Source organism: Pseudorca crassidens, chromosome 6 (genome assembly GCF_039906515.1).
Source record: "Pseudorca crassidens isolate mPseCra1 chromosome 6, mPseCra1.hap1, whole genome shotgun sequence".
NCBI classification, from domain to species: Eukaryota; Metazoa; Chordata; class Mammalia; order Artiodactyla; family Delphinidae; genus Pseudorca; species Pseudorca crassidens.
Genome location: NC_090301.1, coordinates 88,305,616 through 88,327,443, shown reverse-complemented (window position 1 = coordinate 88,327,443; position 21,828 = coordinate 88,305,616). Strand labels below are relative to the sequence as shown.

Sequence of the window (21,828 nt, the reverse complement as noted above, 5' to 3'; positions counted from 1 at the left end):
CTCTCATGACTCCAAAAAATTTAACAAAATATTTTTAAATAACAAAAACAACCAAACTAAGTCTTAAGGCCAAGTGAGGTGTTTCATATGGATACTAAGTTATTCTGACCAGTTCAGACAAGCTGAACTTTTCTATCAAGCCACAAGGTTTCTGTTGCTGTTGTTGTTATTTTCAATAAACAAAATAGAATCTCCCAACAACATAAAAATTTTAAATAGAATCTTCTTTGGTTATAAGAATAATAATGTTATTCTTATGACCATCACACACACAAAAGTAATATTTCTTTTGTTATTCTTATGTACTCTCTAGTACATTTGTCGGACATGTTTTAAACCATAAATTTGTTAGAAAATTAGTCTCGTTGATTAGTAGTACATAGGCCTTTCCCTACCATTCAGTTTTGGATATACAGTATAACTACCTGCTTTTTCTTAGTGAAACTGGACTGAATAATTGTACTTGATAGATAGATAGATCTCTTCACTAATACCTTAAAACAGCGAGATTAAAATGATATAGGTTAATTCTTACATAAAACAACAAAAGTTGTCAAGAGACTTTATAAAACTTTACCAAGTAAATGTTGTCATTATGACGACAAAGACTGGATTCCCCTGGTGGCGCAGTGGTTAAGAATCTGCCTGCCAATGCAGGGGACATGGGTTCAATCCCTCATTTGGGAAGATCCCACCTGCCGCGGAGTAACTAAGCCCGTGTGCCACAACTACTGAGCCTGCGCTCTAGAGCCTGCAAGCCACAACTACTGAGCCTCCGTGCTGCAACTACTGAAGCCCACGCGCCTTGAGCCTGTGCTCCATAACAAGAGAAGCCACCACAATGAGAAGCCCGCGCACCGCAACAAAGAGTAGCCCCCACTCACCGCAACCAGAGAAAGCCTGTGTGCAGCAACAAAGACCCAACTCAGCCAAAAAAAAAAAGATGACAAAGACTTACAGAATATTTTAATATACATATACATATTTAAAATATACATATATTTTAATCTAGATTTATACTTCATAATCATTTAAAAAATCCTTCACCATCTACATGACCATCTCATCATCTGACACTGTTGTTCTACCATTAAGAGTTTCTGTCACCATACATTTATCCAGCTCATGGAAAAATTGTTATAATTAAATTGGAATTACTTGACACTGGCTGCAATTCTAAGTTAGTTCCAGAACACACTCTTTGTTACCATTATCAACTACAGTCATCTTTTAGCTAGGCTCTTTCCTGGCATGAATTTCACACATGACCAAATCTTTGCTGCATAACTAATTCCTCTAAGGTCCAGTTCTGAAATGGTCTCTGGTTTTGTCACCACAGTCTCAGGGCTTGTGGTATATGGATCCTATAACTCTCATAACCCTTTGGGTATAAACTAAAAGTAGCTGGGCTCTTGGGAAGAGATAGCTAGAAAACTGTTATTATGGTAATTCTCTGTATCTCCTTGTAAACACCGACCTTACAGGTTTAGCCACAGAGACAGTAAAAAGTGGTAGGAGGATACAATATGAGTGATATTCCATAAGACCTCTAAAACAATATTTCTCAAAGTGGATAATATAAAACACTAGATATTTGGAGTGTCAATATGTATCAGACACATAAACATATTCATAACATGTCATTAGAAACAAGCACCCATAGAAATGCACTCACAGACATACCCAGAAAAATACCAAAAAAATGTTCAGTACTCAAGGAAATTAAAGAAATCCTGAGCTAAACAAAGTAAAATAGGTACTTTACAGAAGGACTCCACAGAATCTTTAATAGGCTAATATACATATAAATCTCCAATAAGGGTATACAGATGCAAAACTTCCTGAACTCATTTGACCACAAACTCATTCTTTCCAAGAATGTCCAGGAAAACTTGTGTCCCAAGGAACATATCTTAGAGAACAGTACTATACAATGATTAAAATATACCTATTGTGAGTAATTAGGTGAGAGGAAAAAAAAAGTAGACGAGAGGAAGACACACATGCACACAAAGACACAGGCATACTGCAAATTAACAAGAATATCAAACAGTAGGGAATGGAAGGGGAAAGTATGTTTAGATCTGGGAGGGATTCCAGCTATTGTGTGAACAATTGATTTCATTTTAAAATTATTTAAGGTCCCACAGCTAGTTAATGACAGAGCTAGGACCATATCAACTCATCCCAAATACCACGGTGAGGAAAATACAAAGCCGAGTGTTACAGAAAATCTGTAAGTCACAGACGTTACAGCCTGAGAAAAAAAGAAAAAAAAAGAAAAAAAGAATCTTATTCAAAAACTGAAATCCTATACACGTCAGTTTCCTTAGTTACGTTGCTTAATTTGTCTCCTACTGCTCACGGCCTTTAGATTTGATAAATTCCTAATATATTGTAAATGTCTTGACAAGATTAAAACCTTCTGATGGCCAAGAAATATGAGAAAACAATGCTCATTTTACTTGGCATAAATCCCTTAAGAAAAAGCAAAACAAAATAAAAGGAAAATACACTATGACACTATTATATTTAAAGTGAAAAATTATCAAATACATATTAAGTCAGAAATTATTTTACTAGTCTACTTGCCAAAAAAGTGATAATTTCTCTTTTTTCCATATCTTTTCTCTTCTTCCCTTACTTCCTTCTCTCTTCTACCAAGATAAAGTTGACCAAGACAGAAACACCAGTTTGAATGAGTATACATCATGGATTCCAAATGTACTTCATGAGTTATTCACGATGAAAAGAGCATCCTACTTTCCAAGTTTCAGGTTGGTAGATAAAGTAAACTGCTAAACATTATGTTCTACCTGGTATATGGCGTTGTAATGGGATCATGAAAAAATTTCCACTTTGATAATTAAAATCCATTAATAAAATAAACAGAAATGTGATAATTAAAATCCATTAATAAAACAAACAGAAATGTGGATCTAGACAAAGCATACTATGAGAATAATGATTTAAAAGTTCTACATGGCAAACAGCAAAATTTGGAGGGGAGTATATTTATATTTAGTGTGTGTGAAATATATTTTATCAAATTCATAGAAAAAATGAATATGAACAATTGAAGCTTAGCACATCTCTAATTTCTGCTTCGGTTAATTTCAAGTATGTCGCCAAATGACAATAATATAGTAATTGAGCTATTTCCAGCCTGGCAACTGAACTAACAATAAAGACCAATTTGTAGAGTAACAGAGTACGCAGACTTAAAATTTTTTTTTTCTTTTCTAGGCATTCGGGTTGGCATTTTATGGTTCTGTACTGATTGTCAATTAGAACAGGTTACTTATTCCAAAGTATAAATTTATGTAATGTTAATATAAAAAATTAACGAATAATTTAATACAATGCCTACAACATTGAGCATATGGTATCAGGAGAATTTTAAAAATTCTCTGGAAATATGTCCTCAGATCAACATCTTTGCTAATTTTAACTGTCTTTTTTTTTTTTTTGAGTTCTCAGTGGACAGTCTGATCACTTTGTTAAAATTCCAGATCCCAGCAAGCATGTGTTGTAATAACTAGCTACACATGCATGCACACACACACACACAGCAGCCATGTCTCAGAAAAAGTGATTTTTATGTTTCCATATAAATATGCTAAATAAAAGATGAGGAACTTTTAAGAAGTATAAAGAGTTTAATAAAACATCCAGTTGCTTATCAAACAGCAGTTAAATAAAAATGTATCTCTGAGAATAAATACTTATGATATCCTTCTTATATGGACGATGTGTTTTGGATTCTTCTCAGCTGTTTCTTAGGGAATAATATAAGACTAGTTTCTATAGCCAAGATTTTTGTGCAAAATTTAGATGTGCACAAAATATGCTGATCAAAAAGTCTGGATTCTACACAGCTAAAACAACAACAACAACACGACTTTTTTTTTTGGAGTGGGAAATATAGATCAGAAAATATTCTTTTATTTTCTTTCATTTCCTTTTATGTCTTTCATTTTCATTTTATTTAATAAAAAAATCTCACTAATTTATAAGATTAGGATGGTCATCACCATTTCCTCTTCTCCTGAGCTCAAAGCTGCCCAATTTTTGAACTTTCTCTAATGAAATGCTAAAACCAAAATTGATTAATTGCTGAATATACTTCATCTCTCACAAAGAATTAAATGCATACATTTCTAGGGTGGCGGTAACTAACAGGGCTTCTCAGAGGTTGAGAGATACAAAGAACATCCTGACTTTGCTCTTTACTGCTTACCCCAAAAACATTTGGGGCCTTGATAATAACTAAGTATACAGGACTGAGATGGGAAGCACATCTACTGTTTTACGCATCTAAGGACCTAAATATAAGATAGTAGAACCTCCTTCTTAAGAAAATGTCTAATCAGACTGAGGGGAGGAGAAAGGTTAAGATTACAAGATGTGTTGTTCTGTTTTGTTCCTGTGCTAAGAATTAATTGACCTCTATTTTAAGACCTTTGACTCCAATAATGTTTAATTACAACTGCTTTGGCGGGTGGGGAGACTCAAACAGATCTGGATCAAGTTTTTTCCATTGTCATCGAGGTTAGGTTCCAAAACGAATCTATAGGCAAATTTACTGACCCTGGGGAAGTCAGAGATTGAAGCCAAATAAAAGCCAATAGCTGCTGAACAAACCTATATCTCAAGGACACCAAGATTCACATGTGAGGCTACTATCTAGACACAGAAAAGATCTTACTTAGCCATAATGCAGACTGGTTTTCCCCATGTCTCTAGTAGTGATTTGGCATGGTCTCTCCAGAAGTTGGTCTTACCCTTCTCCCGTCTAATTCTCCACCCTCATCCTTTACTTGTTACCTATGTTTATTCTAGAACAGACAGGCGTTTGGCTGAAATCTGATTCAAAGATGAATAAAGCACACATCCTAAACTTAAAGTAGTTACCCTTTATTTGGTAATCTGACAGGTAAACACACAAATAAAATATAATGCATTTGTACTATGATGTCCCAGGATCACATAGGAAGGGCTGCTAAGCTCAAAAGAAAAACTTTTGGAAAGGATATTATACCTTAAAACATGAGTAAGAGACACTTGATTATAGGAAATGACAACTATGGCCTATGGTGAAGAACCAGCATATACAAACGCCCATGGAAATGAGAAAACAAAGTGCATTAAAGGAAGTGCTAGTATTTTTTTTTTAGGTGGAACATGTGATTTGAGTGGGGAGAGGCAAGGTAGAGGCAGAGAAGCCGTAAAATGAAGTTTCATTTTTTCCTTAGATAAATGGGAAGCCCCTGAATATTTTGTATTTTAATTTTAAGCAATGGAGCATTATGATCACTCAAGCAGATTTGTTGAGATTGACGTGAACATATAAGTCCACAATGGAGTGGACAACTTCACTAGTAATCATATAAAGGCAAATTAAAACAATGTGAATGACTTTTCTCCAATCAGATGGAGAAAGATAATTGCAGAGGAAAGGTCATAAAAATACTTTATTTACAAGTCACATGCTTAAATACTGCATGCCAAGTTTCTATGATGATTATACCATTCTGTGATACTGTGTAATCTTAGGATGTTGCTGCAAAGTTCCATGATCATCTTGTAAAGTGCAAACTCACTGTGAGCTGACACTATCTGAATCTAGCATTTCTACTCTTATAAGTTGGTTATTTTGTCCCAAGACTATGCCTGCTATGCTTGTATTTACAGTAGGGACACAGCCTGCTCATTTTTGTCCAGTCATAACTTGATGGAGGATGCTTGTGAAGCACTGAAGGCTATGAAATTCCTAGGCTGGGTAGAAGCAAATAGGGAATACTGCACAATTAAGAAAGGCCATTACTCAGTATCTATTGAGATTAAGAGGTCAAGGTTTCCTTTAAATTAAAAAAGTATTACATTTATTTAAGCTCATTGTCTTATCTATAAACTATTTTATATAGTATACATATATAATTTTTGTGATAGGTATATGTGTATAATTATTAATGCACAAAATAAACATTCAGTAAATGTCATCTATTAATATTATATGATTATTAGAGAATTGCTAACTCAAGAGAAAGAAGTAGGGTTGAGAAAAGACATGGGTAAAGTGAATCCAAAAATTATCCAATCAAGGATCAAGGCAGAGGTTCAAATGGAAAATGAGTTAAGCTGATATCGAAACAGACCAAATAAAAGAAAGATAAAAGCCAGTGAATGGGGATAATTCAGAAGCAAAGTGTATAAAGAATAAGCAATCCTTTATAGTTTTTGGCCTGCCACGATCTGCTAGACTGTAGCTGAGCCCATGAATGGATGAAGACAAGCTGGTTAAGTCTAAATTAGAATCCTAATAGTGATACTCAAATTTTGCAGAATACTGAATATACATAAAAACAGAATGAAAGTATCTACTATATACCTGGAAGAGAACAATTGGTCCTGAATCATCTTCCTTAATAAGGGATACACCCAGAAAATAATCTTATCTGTCACAATCATCTTTGTGCACTTTGTCCTGAGGAAAATAGCTGAGCATCACTACTGTTAGGAATCCCATCATTTTTGCTGATTTTAGGTATCTGTGTTCCTACCACAGTATTCCCTAAGAAAAACTTGGGAGAAATAATTAGTTGTCGTAAATGTACTTTACGTGAATCCCTGGAGAACAAATTTTGCTTACAAAACACTTAATTCCAAAATTTTCTTCAAAATCTAGTATTTTGTAACTTTCAGGCAAAAATACTAGCTAATAAATATCAAGTATCTTTATAAAGAAGAATGAATTCAATTCAAAATATAATCTCTAGCATTTTCCCCAGTGTTCCTTTTGTCAATATAGTTTACTGAGCACATTATTATCAGTCTTCCTCATTCTCTCACAATATTGCTTAGACATGATTCTCAGTATTAAAGGTAGGCCTCCCTAGGTGGCCATATCAGAATCATGTGTTGGGCCTTTTCAAATGACATGGCCTTGGTACAACTCATCTTGTCCACCCCTTCCAAGATTCTTATACCTCTCTCCAATGTAGACACTGTCTTTGTGAGCCACTGTTACTAATGTTAGTGTACCTGATTGTTTTGGCTGGCTGAAATGAAAAACAAAAGTTGAGACCCCTGGGGCAGTGCGGTGTAGCGAAGGCTAGGAAGTCTGGCCCAAATTCAGAGTCTCGATTTTTCCCTTCAGCATAAGGGGACTAATAATGCCTCCCTATTGCATGTAGTCTTTTAACACATTTAATAAGTTGTAGATATGATTATTTGTGCTAGACTTGGGAAATTCTTTGAAGGGACCTGTATTTGCCTTTGTTAATGTAGAAGAAAGAACATAGGATTTAGATGTCCTATCTCTGCCTTCTTTTTAGCCATTCAATATTGCCTAACACATCTTAGTTCTGTAGTTAAAATTGTGTCTATTATAAAATGGGAAGAGTATCTCTCCTGCATACTCCACAGAGATGTGGTGGGTATCCAGTGAGATGAGATATGCCATAAAAATTTTAATATTGCAATAAGATGTTTACTAAAATATTATGTAAAATTTAAATTCAAGTCGGTTTGACCTGTAATGATTCTCCTCATAGTAATACTTTGAAAAATAAAAGTTTTATTTTTTTCCAAAAAAGAATGTTTTCTTCAGGTAAATTCAGAGAAAAGTATCTAAAGATAATGAGGGAGGAAAACCTAAAGAGATAATCTCTGGAATAGTGGCTAGTGACAGGTATTCAGGCATACTCCCATCAGTTCATTATTTTTGCTTATATGGTACAACAGAGATTTTAAGTAATTACATATGCAAAGAATATTCAAAATTCATTATCAACTCACAAATTGTCATGGTGAATGCAGAGTCCATTGGAAGCTGTCCTGTGACATGTTGATAAAATACATCGCTTACAAGCAATGATAGAGGAGCCCAGCCCAGCTCACACCTCTGTCCCACTCCCATCACTGTATTACTTCCACACATTTAATCACTTCTTTCTAAAGTGACTGGAATTGCATGGCTTAAATCCGACTTCATTAACAACTATTTATTCTAATTAAGATGTTTCCATTGCATTAATTTTGTATAGTTCAAAATGAATGTCTGTTCATCATTTTAGTGAACTACCTAACAAAATCAATCTCTATTTTTCTAGATTTGCCAAGAATTGTTTATAAATCACATGAAATCTAAGTTCTGAATTATTTTCTACAAATATTCTAATGTAGAGTTGCTTAACCAATCTGAGATGTACTATTAAAGTTGTTTAAAAATACATATTAAAGAAAGGATTACTACTATTATTAGGGTATATTAAATGTATAAAAAAAGTTGCTTAAGTAACCTTGGAAAATAATTTTACCTGATGACCTAGTGAATATTCTAGCAATCTGACTGCCAGTATTCCATTTGCTAGGGAGAAATACATTTGGATTAGTTAAGGTAATCACTAACATGGCAGAAACCAGAGTCTTTTGTTCAAATGATTTTCAACTGCTGGTTGAGCCAATGTCTGAAATACTCAAATCACACAGAAACATTCCTTGTGCTACTACCAATAGTTATTTACTGTTTATTATGAATTATCATTTCTCCATGGAATCCTTGAAATAGACAGTGTCCACTGTTTTCACTAGGCATTTTTGGTCCACTGTCACAATAAATGACCTTATCAATTATTTTAATTATGTTAAGAAAATCTTCAAAATATTGGATTCTATTTGTTAAACATTTACTTCTGTTCACTTCATATTCCATTTTTCTTACAATCTTTGCCACTGCTTTTATTCAATCTAATCATAATTTTCAAACATTACATAGTACTATTTTCTTACATTTAATAAGGATCAATAACCAGTCCCTGAAACTGTACATCACAAACATCAATAAAATATGATTACTGAATTCAAATCACCAAACATTCAACATCTGAAAACTAAATTTATTCTATCACAGCACTCTTTTTTTTCTTCTTAACTTGATTGTACATTTCCTTCATTTCTCTACCAAGTTTTATATTGGTAGCATTTGTAAGAATAAGTTTTTTCTGTAAATCATAAAATAAATGAATACATCTTGAAATTCTCATGCATACTGTTTCCCCAGGCAAGCACAAATAAATTTTTATACTCTCATGCGGGAGGGGTAGAGAGCAGAATAGTGAGGGGGGGAATGTATGTGCATGTGACAATGTGATATACAGAAAGAGAAAGACAGTTAATAGTTTGTGAATTTCCGACATGAGAAATCAAGTGAATCACAAATTACAAATTACTCTTTAGGAAGAAGATATATAAAAACTCTGATTTACTAGGAAAAAAGTCAACAAACACAGGTAGTTGTTACCAATTAGCATAAAACTAATAGTTTTCAAGGTATTTTAACAAACACTACAGTTTGTTAGTGTTTATTTTGTGTTTGTTAGTGTTTAAGAAGAGCTTATAATTATCAAATCTGTTTCTTGTTTTTGGTTGTGGTGGTTGTTTTTTAATCCTACCTTCACTATCACATTGTGAACTATCATTCAGTGAGAAATCACAGTTCTTATCTAGGTGATACTGCAATAAGCATTAAAGAAAGAATTAAAATTAACCCTTCAATGTACCGCTTACATAAACAGTGCAATTCTTGTGTATATGTGTGTATATGCAAAACACATAGGGAATATACTTATTTAAGTGCATTCATACTTGCATATATAGCTTTCCAAAAGCCATTAGCTATGCTAGAAAATCTAAGAATCCTGTCTACTGGTCTGCAAATGAAATCCTTAAAGGGTGGCATATAATATAAATCGAAACTCACTGTGAAAGGATTGAAGAATACTGATTGTCCATTCATCTGTTAATCTTCCTGTTTTTGTTATCTGGATACATTTGAGCTGATTTGAAGATTCTCTCGATTCAATCCAACAAATCATATCTTCATTGTAAATAAAATCCAGAGTATGAATTTCGTTTCCATTGACTGAGCTCAGGGTTGCCATTTTACTTCCATTAAGATAGAAAACCTCAATTGTTTCAGAATTTGCAATTAACAGCAAAGGAGGCCTATCTGTAGGTTCTGGAATAAAACAAAAAGAGGAAAGTGAGTTCAGTAAATGAGTCACTTTTTAAAAAATAATTTGGCATTACTTATTAAAAGTTATCCTATATTTTTAATGCATCTTTACAATTTTAAAAATTCCTTGCCAAAAGTATTTTTTAGTAACCTGTATATGCTTCAGTAACTATATCACTTCATTTTTTTAAGGACAACATAGTCCACTGAGCATTTCTATTCTTGATTTCCTTAGTCATAATGCGTTATCTAAATATGAGGACAATGCTATTTGCTTTCACTGTTGGTAAATAAAAGAAATGCTGTGAGTTGTTTTTCTAGCAATGATGATGGATCTGGATTGACCTCTCCATACAGTGTTATAGACTTCCCTTGTGAGCAAGGGCACACTTTTTTGAAGTGGATGTATGAGGTCAGAAATAGATTCTCTGGAGTGGAACATGCAAAGCTCACAGCCTCATACAAAGAGCACCTGTGACCTCAGGCTCATTGGCTCCCTGACTGACCCCTGGAGCCAAACAATCACACATTTCCTTAGTGACTAGATCATGGTCACTGAACCAGTTCCTTTCACATTTTTTTCTCTACAGTCAGGAAAATAAGATTCTCGAGGTAAAAAACTTGTTTACTACCACTTGTTGGAACAATGCATCTTTGCTTGTGCTAGGATTGGTGAGTTGTTGGTAAATACATACTAATTGACCGGAATCACAACACCTTTAACATATAAAGTTAACAGTAAAAGCCCATGTAAAATTAGTGTTGAAAGAGTTTAGCTCTATAATCATATTCAGAGTAGCTTTCATGCTAATTAGGGAATAGGGAAAATTTGGAAACCTCCAACTTCTCCTTTTTGCTGCCTTACATCCATCGTGTCAACAAATCTCTTTGACTCTGATGTCAAACACATCAGTGACTCCTACTACCATCCTGCCCCAAGCTGCCATCATGTCTCAACCAGATCATTACAACTGCCTTCCAACTGGTTTCTCTGTCTCCATCTATGCCCTCCTCTTCCTGAGTCTATGGCAACACAATAGCCAGTCATATCCTTAAAATGTTAAGGCAGATCAAGCAAGTCTTCTGCCCAGTTCCTCAAAGGGTTCCCATTTCAATCAGAGGGAATTCAAAGCCTTTAAAATGGTTTATAAAGCCCTACCTGATGTGTATTCTCATTATTCTTTGACCTCGCTTCCTTTATCTCCTTACTACTCCCACCCTTGTTTACCTTGCTGCACACATACTGGTCTTCTTATTGTTCTGTGAACAAGCCAAGTAAGCTGCCATCTCAGAGGCTCTTCCTTCTTCCTAGAATAATCATCATATTTCGGAATGGCCGACTTGACATGCTGACCTCCTTTTGGGTGTTATTTGGATGTCACCGTTCTGGTGAGGACTTCTCTTACCACTTTATCTTGTAAAAAAACTACAAGCCCCTACACTCTCGGTACACCTTCCCGAGTTTATTTTTCACTTATCACTACCATACATTGTATATATCTTATTTATTTCTCTGGTGTATTTTTCTACTTCTGCTGATGTTATCTCTAGCATTTATAAAAAATCTGGAACCTATTGGCCATTCACTACAAATTTTCTGAATAAGACCAAAGGACACATGGAACCCTTACACAGTAGAGTTTGTTAGAAACATTCTGTGAAACGTTACAAAGTAATTTGGATTTCTTAACCTATGGACGGAATCCAGAGAAATACTGTCTCTTCAGAAAATTTCATAAACATTATTAGATCATTCAAGACACTGATACTGAGCACTGTAATGGTAGGAGAAAAGCAAATGTACATACTATGGCTAATATAATTAAACATCTAACATTTTGAACACATTATTTAATGGTCTTCATCATTTCTTGGGGAAGTAGGAATATCAGGCTCCTTGTGTATCTTTCAAATAGAAGAGCTGTCCAACGAAGATGATTTTGGGTCTTCCCTCACAGGCCTAAAATGTCAACTCTGAAACACATCCTAAGGCCTTCCATGAGTATTTGAATTTTTACTCCTAAGAAATTACTTCAATCAAGCCATAGGATTCTTCTCTGCCTCCAGAAAGGCATTAAATGTTTTTTTTATCTTAAAACAACAAAACAAACAAAAGTAAACAACAGTACAACCTCAGTGAGATTATAAACTAAATAGCCCAACAGTTTCTTCCCAGTGGAGAAGTGAACTTGTCCCTGGACTGCTTGGTATAAACCAACAAAAAGTAAGTCTCAATAATACTAATATTATTTCCATAATAAAGAGTTCTCTTAGAATAATCAGTAAAATTGTGAACTGTCTCTGCTTATGTAACCTTGTCAAGTGACTACATCTGAGCTTGGTTAGCCAGCTGGCTCTCTCTCAATCTCTTAAAGCCATCTTGAATCATGTAATACGTGCCCTTTCCATTCCTTAATGTGGAAGTCTAAACTTGGTCTCTTTTCAACAGTACTAGCTCTGTTTGTTTTCCAGTTGACCTTGGCACTCCTGAAGCCTGTTGGATCATGGATGGATTTCTCAGGTTAGGAAGGGGTCTTAGACAGCTGTGTTATCAGGTTAACAAAGATATACTGACACTAATGTCAGTGCTTATGGTCTTCAATTGACAGCCAAAATGACCTTTAGTGAAATCAGCTCTCATTCAAAAATGAACCACTACTGCCAAGCTTATAAGAAGTCCAGATGTAGACAACAATTTCTAAACTGCCTACCAGTCAGTAAATTTAAGTATGTCATAAACATTCTTTGAAGAGAGTCTGGAATATGAAGGAACATTGAGTTTCTCTTGAGAAACTGAGATAAAAATAAATTAATGGTCAACACAGGCAATGCTTACTGGACACAGCTAATCAATCTATTTGATTTTTGTAGCTGCTTTTTGAGCGAGTCAGTTGCTTACCTTAATGCAAAATATATCAACCACTGATTTTAAAGCTTCAGATAAACAGAAAGCCAATAGAGAGAAAGTCAGGTGCTTCATAAATTGACATGGTTTGATATAATAATGGTGACTTTTAAAATTCAAATGACACACTGGAGGAAGGATACTTCTAGTGTTAGTTGTGATGTACTTCACTGAAGTAATACTCACGTGTCTGCTAATTATTATCTATGGTTTCCCACGTAAGACAAATAAAACGTAAGGCCTGATATGGGAGTGGGAGAAGCTACTGAAACACAAGGACCCACAAAAATCATCAGGGGCTAGGGATATAAATCTTTTTTTTTCCTACTTCATTATGAAAGGGGGCAGAGGCCTGACAAAGGTTATCCATCTCTACCCGCACTACACTGCTCTCTAGTGGGCATTATTACCACATGCTTCCACATGCCAAGTGAAGATCATCATTAGCCTGGGTAATAATGATAAAAGACTGATAAGAATAAATGTGATGCTCATATCAGATGCTACACTTAGAGTCAGTGAACAGTTTCCTTGAAGGAACAGTTAGAAAACACATCAGATGACTTCAGTCAAAGGGTTGTCTACATCAACACTTAGTGAGAAGTAATAAATATTAACCTTCCACATAGAAGAGATTGGAACACAAGAAAGCACTCAGTCAACACTCTGGCGTAGAGAATCAAGACTTAAGTTGAATAAACCTCTACGATAGGCTGTCAACTGATTCATGTTGGAGGAGGAAAACTGTCCTCATTCTCTTCACTCCCACCCATATATCAACAGCATAAAAAAGAGTATTTTCTCTCCCAAACAGTTATAGAGATGTGTATAATCAGAACATGATTTTTTTCCTATCATGTTATATTAATCAGTGTCATAATTTTTAAAACTGATTAGAAAACTGAGAATTAAAAAGAGAAGCTTGGAAACAAGAAATATCTCATTTGACTAGATTCATAAAAATATCTCTTTAAATTCCAAGCCACTATAACCATATCCTTGCAAACATATCCTTCTCCTCTCATAGTCAAGAATATACTAAAAATGTTTTTATATACTTATAATAATATGATTTTGACATATAGTTGATGTTAAATAAATGTTTTCAGAGTGAATAAAACTAATTTTTACAGCTTCATTTAAACTCCCTATTCTTCCATTCAATTCTAAGAATATTAATTCAGCTAGTTTCATTTTAAGTAATTGGAATTGTGGATTCAGATAATTAAAAATAAATATAAGCCTAATAAATATTTATGTACATAATAAATGTATCTATATCACATATACACATAGAAAAATATGTATTATCTAGTTATACTGTGTTCTGATTTCCCCTAATTAATCCTGTAATTGTGAGCAATTATCTCCAGTGAATGAAGTTAGGTAGGTGCACCTCAATATCTGTTATTTCAAAGATGAGAAAAAAAAAAAAGAATGAGGTTCAACTGTTTAAAAGGTTAAATGGTAACTTCCGTGTAAAGTACATAAAATGAAGAGCCAGACTAAAGCATGGGAAAAGGGAAAATTGTTACCTGTACAGCCCAAAGAATTGGTTTTCAACCAATACAAACTTAAAATAACTTAAAGAAGAATTTAAACAATTTTATTTTTAGTTTATCATATACAAATGTATAAAGTCTTTAATAATAAGGAAAATATGATGAAGTTAGAAATGAGAAGAATGATAACAACTTGTAGCAAAAAATTATGCAGACCCTCATAGGAAGTGAAGTGTAACTATATGCAACAAAAGTGAAGAGCAATCTGTATAAAGAGACTAAATTTAAAAGAAAAGAAAAGATAACTTCTAAAATTATGCAATGAACAAAAAAAGTTGAATATGAAATACTAGGAGGAAATTATCTAGTTTAAAAAAGAGAAAAAAAGCATTATTCAAATAATATAATAAATTATAGACCAAAGTCAACTAAACCAAACTGAAAATGTGGATAAAGTTAACCATATAAGTGAAAAAAAGATACAGGGCTGGAATATTTTCATTTCCAAAACGTATATGGCCAAATTTGTTTCTCCATTTTCCTCAACTATTTTGTCAATGGAAAAATCTCTTTACTGAGCTGAATGATATTTAGAATAAGTACATGCTGTGCCACATGTCAGAGGAAACTATTTTATCAGATTTTACAAAAGAAAAAGTAAAATATGAATCAAATGTGGAAACATTAAAATGCATTAAACAGTTTTCACCTAAGCAAGAAAATGTAATTACTACAACTATACTGTAATTTATCTTAGCACTACCTTTTATTGTCACAATGCATTTATACTAAACTCAACTGACTGGATGAAAATGCTTTATTGTATTTTTTATTTTATTTTTAGAACTTATAGCTCTAAGGTATTCAACTAGTATCTGAAGGGGATCAGCAGGACAGTCTGTCTTCAAGAAAGATATACCTAACAGAAAAATTGATATACATATATATACATCTTAAATATCTATAAAAGTCTATATTTTTTAAGTCAGGTTTGGTACCTTTCATAAAACATGTATAGTAACATTGAGTTCCAAAGAATGTTTAGATATATCTTGCTATGACTGAATGTTTGAGTCCCCTAAATTCCTATGTTGAAATCCTAACCCCCAAAGATGATGGTATTGGGAGGTGACAGTTGGGAGGTGCTTGGGTCCCAAAGCTGGAACGCTTATGAATAAGTCCCTTATAAAAGAGGTTCTAGAGAGATCCCTAGCACCTTCTGCTATGTGAAAATACAATATGTCTGCACCCCAGAAGACAGCCCGCAGCAGACCATGCTGGCACTCTGATCTCAGACTTCCAGCCTCTAGAGAAATAAATTTCTGTTATCTGTAAGTTACCCAGTCTGTGGTATTGTTACAGCATCACAAATGTACAAAAACATATCTGTTTAATAGAGTTAAAAGTTCCTTAATGATGATGACGTTTGATTTCAGGTTTGCCTTGATGGAAGAACAGGAATTGGACATGCAGAGATTAAAAAAAAAAAAAGTTGAAGAAGAAGAAGAAAAAAAGGAAGTCAGGTGAAACAAACAGCTTTGACAAAAGCACATATGTGGGAAAGACTCTAAGATGTGTTGGGAAGATACTAACCTCAGTTTTTCAGTTTCTGAGGGTACAACATGCATTAGTGATGAAAGTACTTCATCATGATAATGACAATAGCAAACTTTTTGAGCATATTTTAGGAGCTAGCTTCATCTTTATCAGTTTATTGTATACTCACAACATCTCTAAGAATCAGGTGCTAATATTATCCACATTTTATAGGTAAGAAAACTAAGTTATTTAGAGTTTAAGTAACTTGCTTAAGATCACAAAGCTACTAAGTAAAAAGAACTAGATTCAAACTCACATAGAGCTTGCAGTAGCTGAGAAAGTAGGTTGAGAAAACATTGCACAAGTCATTTAATGTCAAGATGATAAACTTATTTTTAATTTGGGTTGCAATGGAAAGTCAATATAAATTTTAGAAAGAGTATAACGAGCAAAAATATCTTGAAGATCAACTGGGAAATGATACATAGAATAGGATATGCATGAGGAGAATATAGTAGGATAGGTATATTTCCCATTTAATTTCTAAAATTGTTTTTGTTTTTACTTTTAAAGTGGTGTAATATAATTCAAATCAGATGGGAAGGTAGTATGTAAAAATCTTGTTTATACACTGCCTTGGTGGTAGTATTCTGGAGTAAGTTTGGAAAGGAGTTAGGTAAAAAGGAAAAGGTATTTCTGTTCTCCTTTAGATTGATGCGATACAGAAAGAAAGAATGACCATGTGTGCCGACACTTCTACTGGAAGCAGAGGCCAGTGGAGAAATGTAAGCCCCAGAGAATCCAGAGGTTCAGGAACACATTAAATTTCACACATATAAATCAAGAAAGGTATTTATCTTTTTAATTATAAAGAAGGTAACCCAAGGTTATTAGCAAAAAAACAAAACTTATATAGACACAGGTTTTGAATATCTGGATTACTGAACAGGGAAATGCTATTTTAATTTCTCAGAAAATAGGTAGAAGAACCTAAAATGGGTGGTGTTGTGTTCCTACACAGAGATGGGGTGATGTAATAAAGTCGAAGTTTTAAACTGTAGAGACTGTTTTATGTAGATAATAAGGGGCATGGGGTCAAAGATTCTGTGGAAATTTGAGATTTGGGTGACAGGGAGGAAGAGGAAAAAAAGCAGAGTCGGTTTTATGAGAAGATGATGGGTTTAGTGCTGGCATATTAGGTCAGTGTTGTCTTTTGTAATCTTGTCTCAGGCATTGTGAAAACTCACTCAGGTAAACTACTGATCAACCTGAATTACAGACTTTAAAACAATGTAACCTTTTTGTTATTTGGATGTTAATAGTGAAATACCGCTACATTCATTTAGAGGATATTTCAATGTGAAATGTGATGATTGAGAAGCAATGAAATATGTTGTTTCGCAGGAATAAGGAACATTTTCTGAACAACAATTAAAGCCAATAACATCGTGCCACACACACACACACACACACACACACACACACACACACTAAAAGAGGCTCTCATTTTGCAAATCAGCAGCTCTCACAATTTTCCTGTTTCTTAAAGAGTTGATCCACCAGATCAAGGAAGTATTATATTTCCCCTACTAACTAGAAGGTCTTACTTGGCACATGGTAAGTGGTCAATAAATGAATGACACATAAAGGGCTGTTTGAATATGGATTTGCCAATGTTTTTAAAGATATTTTACTGATTTTTTAAGTTTAAGAATGATATAGTGTATTTCAAAAAAATAAAGAATGATAGTGTATTTCAATAAAATGACAAAAATAATGCATTGTGATTTTTAATCAGGAAAATGAAATAAATTTAATTATACTGAATTTAATTAATTAAAGTATAAATTTAATTAAATTGAAGGGTTATTTTGGTAAATCTCAAAATCTCAGAGTATGATTCATTCAAATTTTAGGTTACTGAATTAATATTAAAATTAGCAGATAGTCCAGGGATGGTCAATTCGCATTAGTTACTGAGAGGTGGCCTATGGCTACTTTTGAATCTCCTAATCACCTTTCTCACTGTGGCAAACAGAAACTTCTTTAGCTATAGAAGCACATTTTTCCCAATTCAGACATGTCCCTTTAATTTATAAATTGGTAATGATTGAATTTAATAAGTAATAGATATTGGCTCATTTAAAAATTGCTTTACACTTATACTAGGTACCTAGAATAGTCAAATTCACAGAGTCAGAAAGTATACCGGTAGATGCCACGGGCTGGGGGGTGCAGGGGTGCGGAGGGGGAATGGGGAGTTAGTGTTTAATGGAGACAGAGTTTCAGTTTAGAAAGGTGAAAAATTGGGGGGACGGATGATGGTGAGAGTTGCACAACAATGTGAATGTACTTAGTGCCACGAAACTGTACAGTTAAATATGGTTAAAATACTATGTTTTATATTATGTGACTTTTACCACAATAAAAAACAACATTAAAAAAATTGCTTTAAAAATATTTCCAGTTTGAAAGCATGGGTCCTTTAAAAAGCCACTTTTGTCTCCTAAAAAGAAAATACTGTCTCAGTGTTTGCATATTTATTTATACATTTAACAAAGATTTATTGAGCATGACTAGCTTCCGCCACGCATTCATCTAGATGCTAGAGATACAGCAGTGAATGAAACTAATAAAATTTTTTGTTTTTGTAGAGCTTACATTTTAGTGGAGGAAAAAGTCAATAAGAAGGTAAACCAATACTATTTAATATTTTTTTGGCAGTGTTAAATTCTATGAAGAAAGGTAAAGCATTGGTAGGAACGTGGATGCAGGCTGTTCTTTAGAGAAAGTAGTACAATTCAGAACATATTTAAAAGTTTGAAACAAAGGGTTTGAGAGAAAGAATGGAGTCAAGGGAGACTCCAGTATTTTGGTTTGGACAATTGGGTGAATGGGGTCACATTAACCAAGATGGCCATCACTGGAGAAAGCATTATTAGGGGAGAGAATCAAGAGCTTGGGACACATAGAGTGATATTTCCATTAAATTTCCAAATGGAGATGATAAGTTGGATCTCAATATTCAAGTGAATCTGGTGTTCAACAAAGCGCTCAGGGCTGGTGGTAAAAACTGGCAAGTCTCAGTCTCTAGATGTTTAATAAAACCATGGAAGAGGATGTGTTTTTAAAGTCATGATACAGGATGAGAGCACTTAGGAAATCAGTAAAAGAAGAGAAGATGTCCAAAGGACTGAACACTGAGTCATGTTGAAAATACTGACAAAATGAGGATTATGCAGCAAAATAAACTGAGGGGAAACAAAATGCCCAGTAAGGTAAGAGGAGAACTCCAAGAATACACTCTTTAAAAGGGAAAGTATTCAAGAAGGAGACAGGATCAGTTGTGTGCTAAGGACTGATAATTGAGTAATTAAGCAACTAGAGGTCACTGGTAACCTTGACAACAGAGGTTTAAGTAAGTGATAAGAAGGTAAGACCCACTGAAGGAGGAGGAGAAAATAGAGAAAGCGACAACACACTGAGTTTTTCTATAACGGGAAAAGAAAAATGAAGTGGTAGCTGGAGAGAAATACAGTTTTAAAGGAGGTTGTTTTGCAGCCTCTTTACTACATCCTTGTATACTGATGGAAATGATCCAGGAGAAAAGAATATCTTGATGATTCAAGGAATAAAGAAGACAACTGTCTGAGTCTAACTCTTGTACAGGTGAGAGAAGGTGATACTGATGCACAGAGGCTGGGATTGGCCTTAGACAGGATCAAAGTCAGTTTGTTCTTCAATTCAAATAAGAGAAGGATGAAGTGATTAGCTCTAGATTCAGATAGATTGGTAGATGTAGTTCAGGATGAGAAAGTTCTCTTTTGACTGCTTCTGTTTTCTCAGGGGAATATGAAACAAGACCATCATCTTAGAATAAAGAGGAAGGAGGTAGACATCTGAAAATTCATTATCTAGAGGTGGAAAAGGGAAAGGTCATTTAATCTATTTCACTGTTTTCTGACAGGGCTGCCAACGGATGTAAATAGATAACCTATATTTAAGATCACAATCTTCTACTTTGCTATTAAAAAAAGACTAGTTCTAAATACTCAATGGTGATTATATACCAAACTTTTAGCTACTTTACTAGATATATATCCCTTGTAATTTGATGGTATGTTCTAAACCTCTAAAGTCTGTTAAGATATAATTTGTCTAATAACTTGGCAAGTATTATTTTTCATGAAAAGCAAAGATGGAGGCTGTGTGAGTCCTAGTGCGAAGAAGAAATGCTCACACACATTTAAAACTGCATTCAATACAATGGATTTTTTCTTCTCAGGACTAAAATGACGTTAAGCAGCTTGACTAGGGAGAATATGCAGAATATCTGTCATCAAAGTCAAGGGCAAATATGAACGCTGGGGAAGAGTGCTCAAGAGACATTCTCTAACTGCTCTTACTACATTGTTGACTGCAAGTGATACAGGGGATGCCTTGAAAACTCTCTGAAAAACAAATTTCCCTTATTAGAAAAAAAAAATTTTTTTTCTGTCAGGTTTTAAGCTTAGGTTTTCTGAGGATTTCAATAGCACTATACTTACACTTTTCTCAAACAAAACAATAGAAAAATTATACATCCATGCGTAATCTTAAACCATTTGTAATTTCTATGTATTTAAATGTGCCTCATTTCTTTCTGTTTTTCATTACACTTGTCCAATTTTAAGACAAAGAAAGGAAGTTAACTGTAGAACATGACATGATCTATTATATATTTTATATTGAGGATTTAAATATTAGTTCAATCAATAGCTATTCTATAAAAAAATACAATGATAGAAATTTGTACTTATATATTGTGTCATTTGTGAAAACAAAATTTACTGATTGTCAAATCTAGAGCCCATAAATGTCGCCATGTAATTCTTAATACCCAAATAAAGACATCTGCAGCTAGATTGCAGCTAAGATGTTAAGTGGTAAAGACAATGGAAGACATGCATTTTTTCTGTGTCTAATATTTTTTTAGACTATGGGTAAATCAAAGGTGTCATGACACGTAAAACACATGACAGGTAAGACTGTTATCAATCTTGCAAATTTGTTGCTGGAAAAAAGATTTAAGATATCAAGAAAGGTGTTAGACTGTGAAACTGATGTCCTCCAGGAAACAAAAAATCAAAAACTTAAAAAGAAAAATTTTAAAACCCAGCAAAAACAGACATAGAATATTCATGAGAAGTTTTATACCTCAATACTGGCAAACTCATTAACAGTTGTGTGGGTAGAAAAAAAAAGTGTGATGCTTAATTTGGGTAATGGAAATTCCATTAGAAATCCTTGCCCTGTCCTGTCATGGAATGTGAATTCCAACTGAGCAAAGGGCCAGAGAAGATATAGGGTAGGAGTACTCTAAAAAATAGAAAAATACTTTCAATGGCCAGGCCACGTTATCAAAGGGAGTTGTGAAGCTCTAGTATTTGTACAGAACAGAGGCTTAGGATATACTGCCTGATTGCAGGTGGTGTCGCTTATTCTCCAGCTATATTTGCAAAGCAAACACGCATTCGGACTGCATGTCTGTCTGAGGAGGGACTGGTTGAGGGAGCACATTTATGGAGATTATGCAGAGCTCCCCAGCCAATTTTGATGCCTCTACTGCAGCAAAGGCAGCTTGAACCCTAAATAACATGATGAAACTGGCAAAAACAAAACAAACAAAAAAACCCCAAAAAACAACCATTACCCTTCGAATCTCTTGCAGCCTTTTGACTTTCCTTTTTTTGATCCTCAATATCCCAATACCCTTATTCTGCTTCCTGAATGTTTAGGAAATTGCTTGCAGCATCCAACAAGCATTTACCCAGCACATACTCTGTTCCAGGGACTGAGCTACTTCTCTGTCACTTACCACTTAC

General features: G+C 34.2%; 1 protein-coding gene across 1 annotated transcript in view; it reads right to left on the bottom strand.

The window, feature by feature from the left end:
* LRP1B (LDL receptor related protein 1B) overlaps positions 1–21,828 on the bottom strand; it is a 1,616,178-nt gene that overhangs the window by 914,413 nt on the left and 679,937 nt on the right. Inside the window, exon 7 of the mRNA XM_067742376.1 lies at positions 9,764–10,021. Within this exon, the coding sequence (XP_067598477.1) occupies positions 9,764–10,021 (258 nt within the window). The remainder of the gene's footprint in view (positions 1–9,763; positions 10,022–21,828) is intronic.